Source organism: Chaetura pelagica, unplaced genomic scaffold (genome assembly GCF_000747805.2).
Source record: "Chaetura pelagica isolate M959 unplaced genomic scaffold, ChaPel_1.0 scaffold139, whole genome shotgun sequence".
Lineage (NCBI taxonomy): Eukaryota > Metazoa > Chordata > Aves > Apodiformes > Apodidae > Chaetura > Chaetura pelagica.
In genome coordinates, this window is record NW_009970717.1 from 7,138,502 (window position 1) to 7,151,403 (window position 12,902).

At 40.0% G+C, this 12,902-nt stretch overlaps 1 protein-coding gene across 1 annotated transcript in view; it reads left to right on the top strand.

Annotated features, from left to right (window-relative positions):
* The window catches only part of CDH13 (cadherin 13), a 417,908-nt gene extending 415,239 nt beyond the window's left edge, over positions 1–2,669 (top strand). The window contains exon 15 of the mRNA XM_010006203.1: positions 2,360–2,669. Within this exon, the coding sequence (XP_010004505.1) occupies positions 2,360–2,367 (8 nt within the window). The 3' untranslated portion in view covers positions 2,368–2,669. The remainder of the gene's footprint in view (positions 1–2,359) is intronic.
* Positions 2,670–12,902: the final 10,233 nt, after the last annotated feature.

Sequence of the window (12,902 nt, forward strand, 5' to 3'; positions counted from 1 at the left end):
TTTGTGCTGACAGATTCTTCTGGTGAAGTTTCAGCCTATGGATGGTACAGAAATTCAGTGCTACAGCTGCTGTTCATTCATCATACACAAGTGCCTGTCCTTAGCAGAAAGACCTCCAGGGATCTCCTAAATATTCAGAGTAGCTTTGCCAATTCAAAAGCTGTTGTTATTTGAGTCAGGACTGAACAAATGTCCTTTAAAGACACCCAGCTCCATTGCTATCTGGAAATGCTGTTTTTCAGATAGACTGTGAGATCAGAGTCCTGAACTCTTCCTTTTCACTACTGCAGGAGATCAGGCTGTTTACGAGATTTGGTCCTAGCTAGAATGCCTAATCCAAGTATATCCAAACTTTGGCAGTCATTGTCACGAATTTCCTTTATCTCACCCTGGATCCTGATTTTGTGGCCAGACCTTTTCTTTAAACAGCACATGCCAAGCAACTCCAGGTTAATCTTATTTGGAAATCTCAGGGATACATCTCACTTCAGAGACCCCCACCCAGCAGACCCTCTATGGATTCTTACACTTCTTTAACTTGCTTTACTTGCCTTTGTTTAACAGAACTGAGGTCATGCTGCAGGGGAAGGGATAGCCTCTTGCATTCCATCCAGGTGCTTGCTTTGCTTCAGAACCCACCTGGACAGGCCTCGAGCTGGAAGAATTTAATATCAAAGTTAATTCAAATAATATCAAGATAATCACAAGAAAGATGCAGATAAAGTAAAATAGACTTATCAATATTACTATTAAACTTGATTTGCCCCCAGAGAAAAGCAGATAATTAAAAATTAGTAAAGAGCACAAGCCAGCATCTAATAATGACCAGTGCATTACGGTTTGGGCTATCAATATTGCATCACGTAAGTGACTAAATGCAATATATATATTAGACAAACATTTCCTGGGTGAAATGGCAGTTTTGATATGTATGTTTGATGTGCATTTTTGTGTTCTCCTCTCAGGACAGAGCATGAATCCTTCAATGCATTGTTGTGGCTTAACCCTGGTAGGCAACAGCATCACACAGCTGCTCACTCCCTAGGGAGAGGGAAGAGAATCAGAGAGGAATAGTGAGAAAAGTAATGGGCTGAGACAAAGACATTTAATAGGCAAAGCAAAAGCTGCATGCACAAACAAAGCAGAATAAAGAATTCATTCCCTACTTGCCATCAGCAGGCAGACGTTCAGTCATCTCCAGGAAACCAGGGCTCCATCACACCTAATAGTTACTTGAGAAGACTCCAAATGTCCTCCCACTTCCGACTGCTTTCTCCCAGCTTTTATTACTGAGCATGACATCATATGACATGGAACATCCCTTTGGGCAGTTGAGGTTACCTCTTCTGGCTGTGTCCCCTCCCAGCTTCTTGTGCCCCTCCAGTCTGTTGGCTGGTGGGGCAGCAGGAGAAGCAGAAAAGGCCTGGTTGCTGGGTAAGCCCCACTCAGCAACACCTACAGTATTGGTTTGTTATCAACACTGGTTTGGTCACAAATCCAAAACCTTTGAAGAAAATTAACTCCATTCCAGCCATACAAATACAACCAGTAAACCAACACTGCAAGGTCAGAAGTTTGAGAGGAGCCAGATCAAATTCAATTATATGTTTTGCTAATACTATTCTTACTGTTCTTACCTGTTTTTACTGCAAAGCCAAATATTTGCAATTTACTGGTGTCCAAATGAAACTGGAGAAAAGTGACCCATTATCTATAACTAATGTTACATTTGTTCCTAGTCTCCAGTTTTCCAAATTTCTTTACCATCTTTGTATTATATGGGTGCCCATTTAAAACAGATAAAATAACTCAGGTTGTACCACCTTTACATTCTTTGGTTGTTTGGGGTTTTTTTAAGTCCACATAAGATTTGTATTTCTTAAGCAAAATTAAGATGGTATTGCCAGTTCTTCTGTTCTCTGGTATATTCTCAAACTATAAGGCACTATACATGTGTTATTTTAAAAAATAATTTGTTTGTTTGCTCTTTCCTTGTCAGTGTGTGCAGAGTGACTCACTGGCATTTTACTGGCACTCTTGCACTAACATAAATGATCAAGGTGTCAAATAGGGAGAATCAGGACCTGGCCTGAGATTTATGCTCAGACCTCTGCACTACATCTTCCTGAATTGCATTACAAAGGTCTCTGAATGCCCCAGGTGACATTTTGGGGTTTCTCCTTGGAGATGTCTGTCTTCACAAATAATTGCTTCTGAACTTGGATAATTTGTTTTTAGTTACTGACAAATGTGCATGCACTCAATCAGTAATTTAATTGGGGGGAAAAAAACAACACCAAAAAGTTAAAAGATGCTGTGATCTGCATCGTAATAATCACACACATTTCCTATCATTTAGGTCTGTAAGAAACTCCTGACATTTGAAGCTGTCCTACTGAGTTGCCATGGCAACGAGACGAAAAAAAGACACCATCAGATCTGAAGATTGCAGTTTACAGTTACTGTTCTTCACTACTAGGCCTCAGTTGCTCCAGATCCAGTTTAATTTGCAGCCTCACTCAATCTGTCCAACTGTCCGTTGGTGTTTGACAACCTGCCCTGACTGCTGTTCCTGAACAGATTCCTTCTGCAAGACACCAGGCTTATGCGAGTTTTCTCTGAATGTTCAAAGACCATGACATCTAAAATGGACCTTGGGGGAGGAGAAACCAGATTGACTCAATTTTTTTTCTATCTGTTGACTTGTTGCTATTCAAATGTTCAGAAAATATTTTGTCTGTGGGTTAGTATTTGTATATGTATGAGTGTATGTATATATATATATATTTATATAGAGAGTTATACGACAGGTTTAGCTTTTATAAAATCTTCATCTGGAGTGTGCAAGGGACAAAGCAGATTAACACAGCCACAGATGAATTGTAACTATTCTACCACGGCTAAACCTACTGTACTTGCTGTTTATAGTGTGGCCAGAAGGAGAGAGCCTGTTGCAACCATCCTGCTACAGCAGCCACCTTGTTGACACCAAATAGAGCAGCCCCCGGGGCTCTGCAGCGTCACTCCTCATACCTCAGAGGTTCAGCAAACAAGAAATGCGAGTCCCCCCGGCTTTTTTCTGATCTGACCTGTGCTCCTTATGCCCCCAGGTGGAACTGATGATCCAGTGGATCCAGCTTCTGCAGAGCTCTGGTTTGGGAAGCAGGTGGGAAGCAGGCGGCTGGCACTGAGTGGGCCACCATGTACAGCAGCGGGAGCCCTGGGCCTCGTTCTGAAGGGGTGAAGCTTCCTTTGTGTTCCTGCAGATAATTATTTGCTGGGGCAGTTTACAAACCTGAAGTCTTTGGTCAGCTCAGCAGACACAGTTCAGTGGGCTGATGTCTCCAGATGAGCAGCTGATTGGAACAGCAAAGTACAGTGCTCCTCAAGCCCTGGGCTCTCAGCCTCCACGCAGCTGGCATTACATACGTAAGCGCAAGGAGGAAACCAGATGCCCTATTATATAAATATATTCACACACATATATATAGTTTTCAGTATATATATACATACATACACATGTACACTCAGTTTCCAGTTAAGAGTAACAAGCATTTCTTTGTGTGTAAACTTACCACACTTCTTCACAAACATGGGGAAAAAAAAGGGTGTTCGTTAAATATGAATATGAATCCTTTTTTATTCTGTGAGCATGTAAGGTTAAAAAAAACAAAACCAAACCTCTAACTGTATCAAGATGATCATCTTGTGAATAAATTGTAAATGATCCATCAAAGCTCACACCAAATTTTTATAAAATTAACACAAAAAGTATACTAGTGACAGACTGTGGCTTTTATTAGAGCTTGCCAGTAACTAGGGTAAGTGTCTTAGAATATTTTAACAAACTTGCTTATTTAAAGTTTAAACAAAAACAAAAACAGCTTCCTTATGCAATAGAACTTTGCAGCTGCATTCTTTAGTTGGCATTTTTACAGTACTTATGAGTCATCCTGTATACTGTCTTTATTACAGTGAGATTATAAGCATATCTTCCACACCACGTATATGTTGCAATAGCAAAGCTTTTTGGAAGCATTAAAAAGTCCAAACATACATTTAGTTTCCCATAATGCTACACTAGATATTAAATGTGTGTTGGTGGTTAAAAATTGCTGTACAATAGCTTTTCTCTGCCTTCCTGTATTGTACCAAATATGAAGCAGGTCTGTTTTGTTTTTAATCAAAAGGAGTAATAACAACAGCGACAGAGGAAAAATTAGTTTGTGTTGTGAACTTTCCTAACATTGTGGATTTCTTGATAAGATACAAGCTGCGTTCAGATAGGAACCTGTTTTTCTCTTCCAGCTTAACTCCCGCAGTACTGACCAAGTAAAACCTCCCCCTGACCTTGTTTCTCTCCCAGCACACTCTAGCTGTTTCAGTTACCAAAGGGGTACTTTGGTGGGAGTTTCTGTTGAGCAAAGGGCTCCAGGAGTGGGCTGTTAAGCACCTGCAGGTGTTTAAGAGGGAAACTGTCTGATCTCAAACATGAACATGGGCATGCTTCTAGTTTTCTTTCTCTGCCCATGTAATAATCATAACCTGCTGCTTTATCATCAAAAATCATTTTTAGAATTATAGTTTTCAGGCAAAGTTTTCAAAAGAAAAAAAAAATTCAACAAATGCAAAACATGACTGGATTTTCAACATGTATAGTTAATGAATGCATCCAAATGCACCCAAAGATAAACTACATCCTATGCTTTGATCTAAAACACCTCTATCTTTAATAAAAGAAATCATAATAGCCTCCCCCACAAACACTCTTTTTTTCTACTGGCTTTCTTCTTCTATCTATCCAGTAAAAGCCACCTCTGGAAAGACACTCATTGACATTAGTGTCATTTCTGTCAAGTACCATACAAAGCTACTCTTTTCTCCTTTAAACTAAGGCTCCTATAGCATTGGAGGATCATTCTAAAGGCAACCAAAACAAAGAACAACAAAAAAATCTCTTCTGCCTGGATCTACACTAACAATGGGAAAGATTCTCTACTACTTTGTGCCCAAGGACAAGATCTTTCTTCTTGGCTAATACTGCAACCTTTTGACACATAGAGAGGTCAGTATTGTGGCTGAAAAGCTGAAACAAGATGCATCAAAAGCCTTCATTCACCATCATCACTTCATATCTGCACCTAGATTAAAGCCTCCCAGCCTTTACTGTGTGTCTCTAGACTTCAGACAGAGCTAATCACTGGACCACTTAAGTATGCACAGAGAAGATGAAGCTGCCATGTTAATGTTTCTCCCTCTTTGTACCTGAGAACAAATCCTGTTTAACGAGGGGTGGTGGCATGTTCTGTAGCATTATACAAATAAGAACCATAATATAATCTGGGTTTTCCTACCTGAATGAGATTGTTGACTCTGGCTCAAAAAAACATATGTCCATTTCCTGAAACAAAGGAACAACAATAATTTATTAGTAAGGAAGTTGAAAAACGGCTCACATTTTTTTATAGTTCAGTATGTTTAACATTTGTTCAGTCAAGCTTGCTGGTTTTATAACATAGCACTTACTTCTACCTATTTGGTAGAAATTTGCAGCGTTTATTTCAGTTTATGTTTGTAGACATACAATGCTGTCTAGAGTATAAAAGGCAGTGAACTTGATGAGTTGCATTTGGTAACATGCACAAAACTTCCTGTGCAAAAATAATTTCACTTGAAAAAAGCATCTGCTGTTAAACCACAAAGTGGTTATAATAATCAGCGAGAGGAGTTCATTAGCAAGACAAAGGTCTCGTTTGTGGTGTACTTGCTAATTGAACCCTTCTCTGTACACCTCACGTGTGCTTTTGCAATATGCCTATGTTCACTTATTAATGTACATTTTGTTCAGTAACTGTAGGTCTGAACAAAGGCAAAAGAGCTGAATTTCCTACTGAGTATCAAGGAAAATTAAGAAGGAGTGGAACACTGGCTAATAAACATTCTGATCTCTGTTCTCATCACGTTTACACTGGTATAAATCAAAGAGCAACTTCATTACTGGAATTGCTTGAGATTCAGTTAATCATATTTAGATGAAATCTTTCTTCTAAACATCCACACATATTGCTTTTACTGGTCTGCTGTGAACAGTAAAGCAGCAATATTTGTCACAGGATCATTGAGTGCTTATATATAAGTCTCTTTTGTCACATACAGAGAAACTTACAGCTTAGATGCCTCCCACAGATGACTCACTTCCTTCACCAACCACTTTGCCATGTCCCCAAGGCACCCAGCATAATCTAGTTTAGCATTTATTTGAACTGGCTGTAGCCTGTAGTCAAATAATTTGTCATGGTTTCTTGCATGGTCATTTACGTTAGAGCTCACTATAATACAACCCTCAATTATGAAATTATGGACTTAAAATCAGTTTGTACAGCCCTAGTTTAAGTGTTTTATCACTACAAAAAAAGAAGGATATATGTTATATTAACAAGTTTACATCACTGGTCTTGCCTTTGCAAAGACCTCCTGTCTCAAATACTGAGAGGGCTGCCAGTTTTCTCTGCAATTGCTACTAATACCCAGCCACTTGAAGCACAGCAGAATTTTGTATGTAAATACTTTCACATCACTGTATAAAGGCTGTTTCTTTCTGAATGGATTAAATAATGTCTTATTTAACTAAAAAAAAAAAAAAAGCAACAAAAAAAACACAACAAGAAAACAAATAAAAAAAACAAACCACAAAAGAAATTATATTAAATTCACAACAGCTTGAGAACACCAACTCTAAGGCAAACCTCTGATCCCATCTTCCCTTTATTGCATCTCTAGAAACTCTGTTGTCTGAGATACACTCTCCAATGCTAACAAAAGGTAAAGAACTTTAATAACAATTATTTTCTTTCTATTAACCCTGCGATTTTTAGAATTAACATGCAAAGTACATGAAGTACTTAAGTTATCATTATAACTATTCTATTTAAAGCAGATATAACTATTTTGCTATGTAAAACAAATAACCATTGACACTAATCTCTTACTTCCCATCAAGTTGATCTGTATTTGTTCAGATGGATGCACTCATACACTCTCAGTGGAAAGTTACTAGTTGCACAGTTGTTATGTGTGTATATATATGTAGATATATAGAGATATACACATACACATATAAATATATATATATAATATATGCAGATGGAGGGAGACTAATACAACACGGGGACGTGGAATAAGCAGTTTAATTGAATAAGCAGTGGAATAAGCAGTTATGGTTGAGCACAGTGTGGTTTACATGTGCCAAACTAGTATCATTTTAAAGAAAAGAAAAAAGGCAAAAAAAAATCCAACCCAGGCATATCCCAGCTCTCATGTTGTATTGATGCTAACTTTAGCTGACCTGTCTTAACACATCTATCATGTGAAGATATGCATAGTTATTTACCCACTCATCTTCAGCTGTCTGTGTACCAGCAGGTCACCAGTAGTCGGAAGGGCAGGGTGTGTAGCCAGAATCATCATTACTGTGCTCTCAGTGGGACAACTATCTGGGGAAGTTTCATCCACCCTCTGAACATTACAGTGCTCTGCATCAGGGAATGGCTGATGATTTGGGGTTAAAATTAATGTCTGAAGACAGACTGTGTATGAACAGGCATACACACCCTGCCTGGGACGGGAGAAGAGCGTGTCTGGTGAACCCTGGTGGTAAAGTCAGTACAAACAAGCTGTGTTTGCCATTTCAGACAGAGCCCTCCTGTAAAGTCATGCTTGCCCCATAACAAACACTCTCTTTAAGTTACCACCAATTATTTTTTTAAATTTTTTTCTTTCTTTCTTTTTTTTTTTTTTTTTTTTTTTTTTTAAGTTCAGGAATGGAGGAATATATTTTGTTTGATTTTAAAGATACTTAATTCAGCTACTTTTCCAGCTAATCGTTTCTTTGGGCCCTAGTTGCTGAGTTGCTTGCTGTTTCTGAGGTGTAAATAAACGTTTTGATTTATGACGTGGTTGCGAAGAACCTTGTAATTTATTTGTGAGATGCTCAAATAAATGATGTATGGGCTTTTACCTTCTGTCTGGGCGTAGACCTTCCTGATGCAATACAGCAGGCATGGAGGCCTACAGAATTTGAGATTGCCAAAGGGCTGGAGTAGCCTGTGCTAAATACTAGAGCCTCCCACATTGCTCTAAAAGAGATAAATTGCAGCCTTCAGCATCACTACGCCATGGTTATAGCCTCGGAGTCTGGATGCTAGAGAGGTGGATAAGGTTTGACCACACAGGCAATAGCAGCTTATTCAGTGGTCATTCAGGTAACAGGAATGATTAGCCATCAATAGCCCTGCTTTCACTACACTGAGTCAACTCTGTCTCAGATGTCCCCAGGCTGGACTGTGTGCAAGAGCTTTAATGGGTTTTTTTGCACTCCCTTTCTGCTTGGCTGTCTCCCCCACCTACCAGCAGCAGTTCAGCCCACCAGAACAGCCAGCTACAGAAAGGGAAGGTTGTAAACAAGGCAGGAACAGGCTGAACAAATGTCACTCAGCAAGGGCCACCCTGAGATGCTGCAGGACTGCATTTCTGTCACTGTTGTCACAGCCAATTACAAGGTGCTTTGAACCACTAGTACTGCATTGGTCTGGAGTCACATCTCATGTCCCGCCCCCCTCACTTAGCTCCTCCTTAAAATGTAGACTACTTGTTGCCCACATTCAGAAAACCTTGCTCCAAAATTTAGACCTGTTACTGCCTTCAAGCCCAAACTGCTCTGGGTCAGGTTTCCCCCAGAAATCTTGCACTGCACTACTGCCCTTCTGTACCAGGAACTGCAGCCTTCCCTGACAAGGCTCCCTGTGTCATCCTGCTGTGTTCCCAGTGCCAGGACTTCAGGTTTGTAAGGTACTATTTCCTTTTTTCACTCAGCTCTTTGAATCTGAAGGGAAAGGAATTGGGGTGTGCTTTCTTGTGCTGCCAGCTGCACATAGACACTGCAGAAGGGTCTAGTAGGTGAAATTAATAAACAATAATTCTGGCCTGGATTCGAGGGCAGAATAGAAGGCTGCATAGAATGAAAAGCCTGCAGGGAATTTACACCATAGCACTATGGCATTATTGCCTCTTTGGCAGAGAATTTTTTTTCTAACACAAAGCTAGAACCTGTTGGATTTCTGAAATTCCTGCAAGTTGTCTTTTAGATCTTCTAGGAAGGCAGAATATCCCTGAAAATAGCCCTTTACTCCATCTGAGAACAGAGGAAGCTGGGGAAGGGAGGACAGCACTTGAAGGAAACATTTGAGTACAAGCCACAGCAGCTTACTTTTACTGAGACCTACCTCCAAGACTTTGCCCAGGCTTTATCAGTCTTCTTTTTTTTATGTGATCCATAATGCATAGAGGATGAAACAGTGTATGTGAAACTTGTGGTGTAATTGAGCAAAAGGTCATTACCTGAAAGCCCCAGCAAAAAAGTGTCACCTCCTTTGGTCTCAGTTGAGATCATTGTCCTAAACTAATACTGTGCCTTGTATCTTAAAAGACGTATTTGAAACAGTACAAAGTTAAGCAAGGAAATGTTAAGAGACATAGAAAATGCTGAATGGTTTTTAGTCAGGTAGAAGTTTTCTGTTGCCCTTTCAACCTTTTTCTGTCTCATCACCAAACGTTCTTGGATTGCAGTCTACTGCTACTCCATAACTTTGCACAGTTCAAGCCAGTTACAGTTTTTGTCCAGTAATAGTAAATCAGAACAGTCCCTTCTGTCTTCAGTACAACCTTCTTACCTGCAGAAACAAAGCAAGGGTCATTGCTCCTGCTGTAGAACTATTGGGATGCTGTTCCTCAATCGCCACACCTCTGGCCGGACTCTACTCATCCACCTCCCAGTGCTCGGTGACCTCCATGGCTCCTGTGGGTACAGCAGAAAGTGAGTTACTCTAGCCCAGTGCACTTTAACATTATATTTAGCAATATATTTTATTACTCATGACTGATTTTGCAACTTACTGTTTACAAATGCAATTGTAGGATACTCACCATCATTGCTGTGGCTCCATGTATTTCTTATGACTTAACTGCTCAAAACAGAAAAGCAAAAGAGCTTGTTTACTGCCAGGCACTCTGGCAAATACAGCCTTGCAAACAGCATTTTCCAATACAGTTACAATACTGGAGTAACTGATTTGGGGAACAAGATGTTCCTCGGCAGCTTTTTGTGGTACCTTTAAAGAAAAAAAAAAACAAACAAGAAACAAACTCTCTTAGTGTTGTCATTTCTAACCAACCACACATTTTTAACAGAATGATAATGAAACACAGGTAGACAGTTCTTATGGACTGGGTTAAACCTTCATGTCATTAACAGGTTTTTCAAACTTTAGCTTTTATAAGTGTGTCCATTGTTGTTTACACATGTTATTGTGCTTCATGCCAGCAGCTACTTGGGAACAAATTTTATACTGGGCTAACTGTGCTCTTCCAGTGATCTTGCCAACTTCACCGTTCCTGCATGTGATCTGCTGGGGACAGTGGGAACATAACAAGTCTAGTCTGCACTTGCAAATCAAATAATGCCTCTTTGCACACAAATAAATAAATAAATAATCACAGGAGCTTTGTTCCATTCTTTGTGCTATTTGATCAGCTGCATTAAAGTAATGGGGCTGTAAGACACCTTCCCAGGAGCTGTAAAACAAGGATTACAACCTGCCTTGGGGTTACAACGTGTATTATTGACTTGGCTGCTACCAAGGGACTTGGCCTTTGGTGGGATTTGAACACTTAGTTCCCACTGGTTCACTAAAAAGCCAGAAGCCTAAGAGCTGAAACTCTCTTTCTCCCCCCAACTGATAAAATATATAACTATAAAAGATTTATGTTTTTTTTAAAGTCATCATGAGCTAATGCACACTGAAATGTTTCCTGAATCTCCAAGGCAACTTAATTGACATCATCTTTCATACTGAACAAAGCCAGCAAAACCTCTAGAGAACAGGTGCCCCAATTAACAGATCCCCAGCCTTTCATATAGTGAATTGCCAAAAAGAAAGAGAATAAGATGGGGGATATTTCAGACAGGGATCACAGGAAACATGCCAGAGTCCACAGATAAAGCAAAGGAGAAACAATATATTGTAGTTAATTAGTATAAGTCTTGTTATGATACAATATATCTAAAGGAAAGATTTAGATTTTTTGGTGCACTAAAAATCCACCTGTGCTAGTGATAACTATTAGCTACATCATGTACAAGCTAGACCAGAGCTGGAAAGCCCCCTTACGGTGCCTGGCAAGTTTTGACATTGTTCCTAATGGCAAAAACTACATTAATCCATGTGAAAATGGCTTGCTTTGGGATCCTGCAGAAGTCAAAACAATGGCTCTAGAGAGAAATCCTTTGAGCCAGGCAAAAACCCCTCTATCCCCAGCCCTGGCAAGGGCTTAGTGCAGCTGCTCACCATCAGCCAGCAGGGCTGACTGCAGGATTTTGATCTGTGTACCCATCAAGCTGTGTTCTTTTGTGGCTTTACTCCCATCAGCACCCACAAAGTGTCCTCTTCTCGCTCCATTTCATTGACATCACAACCTAAAGATAAAAAAACAGAAACAGTTAGAGGGCACAGTTCAAAACCATCCTGGCAGTAGAGCCAGTGGAGACTTGTCCTCCTGGCAAGAAGAGCCACCAAAGAGCCAGGGTGCAGAGGCACCTTGTGCCAGTACCTCAGGCAGGCACAAGCCTGGGAGCTGAACCCTCCCAGAGGAGAGAAACTGCCTTGGCCACCCAGACACAGGGCTGGGGAGGTTAGGTAGCTATTTGTCAGACCAACCCAGACTCCTGCAGACATTATTCCTTCTGTCAGTCCTGCTGTGCCATCGGGCCCCACACAATGCTGGGCTGCCAGTCAGCATTTGCACAAGGTGAGCAGAGCTCCACCCCACTCCCTTTTCTCATTCAATTCACAGTTCTTACCATCTGCTTTCTGTGCCACTGACATCCAGTCATCACTTTTGCACTGATGCTCTAGCACAGCACCTTATTAAACAGCCATCAGGGCTTACTCTCTTATCAGTTCTGTGATAAACTTTCTTTTAATTGCAGTTTTCTGTCATCCTTTACACAACACTAGAGCTGCAGCACTTCCTGGTACTCTGAATTTCTGTTCCTTGGCACTGTGTACTTGGTTCTCCAGCAAATAAGAACTGAGTACCCGAAGCTAATGAAAACGTGTTCTGTACACAGCTCTGTCTGTTGGGGGGGAGTGGATGCAATCCAAGGCTTGTTTTCTTCCATTTTAAACAAAAGTCTTCTTGCCACTGCAGCTCTTCTTTTTTCTTTGTACTGTCTAGGTTAAATAAGAGAGCAGGGCAGTATGTGCACTTAAATGCCATTATTTAGCAAATGTATAACTGACTTATAACAAAGATACAGGGATGTAATGGATTTGTTGTTGAAATCAAAGTATTAACATATTTGTGTGTGTATGTATACAACTACAAACAGCTAATATGAGGTGTTTCATTATCACACACAAAATAATAGGCAATTTTTAAAATTGGTTATTAAACAGTGAATACTCATTAAAAGCTCAGTTCATTGGGAAAAAAAATAGTACAGTGCAATTAAACTGTAATACAGACTAATTAATATGGGAATTGGGGCAATTCAAATACCTTTAAAGAAATGGAAGTGGGGACAGTAGGCAGTACCAGTCATCTTCATTAGCTCATTAGCCTATCAAATGGATTTGCTGCTACTTCAGGGTTTTGCTGAGGGTTCTTCTTTTTTGGTTTAGTTTCAAAGGAAATCAGGGGGCTGGGGGGAGCGCAGAAATCTTTTCTAACATAGATCTTCACAAAGTCTGGAAAAACATACTTTTAAAAAGAGATAAGATTCATATATTATTTATCCCCATAACACAGTCAACTCTCACATTGTTTCTGTAGAGACCTGCTCTTGC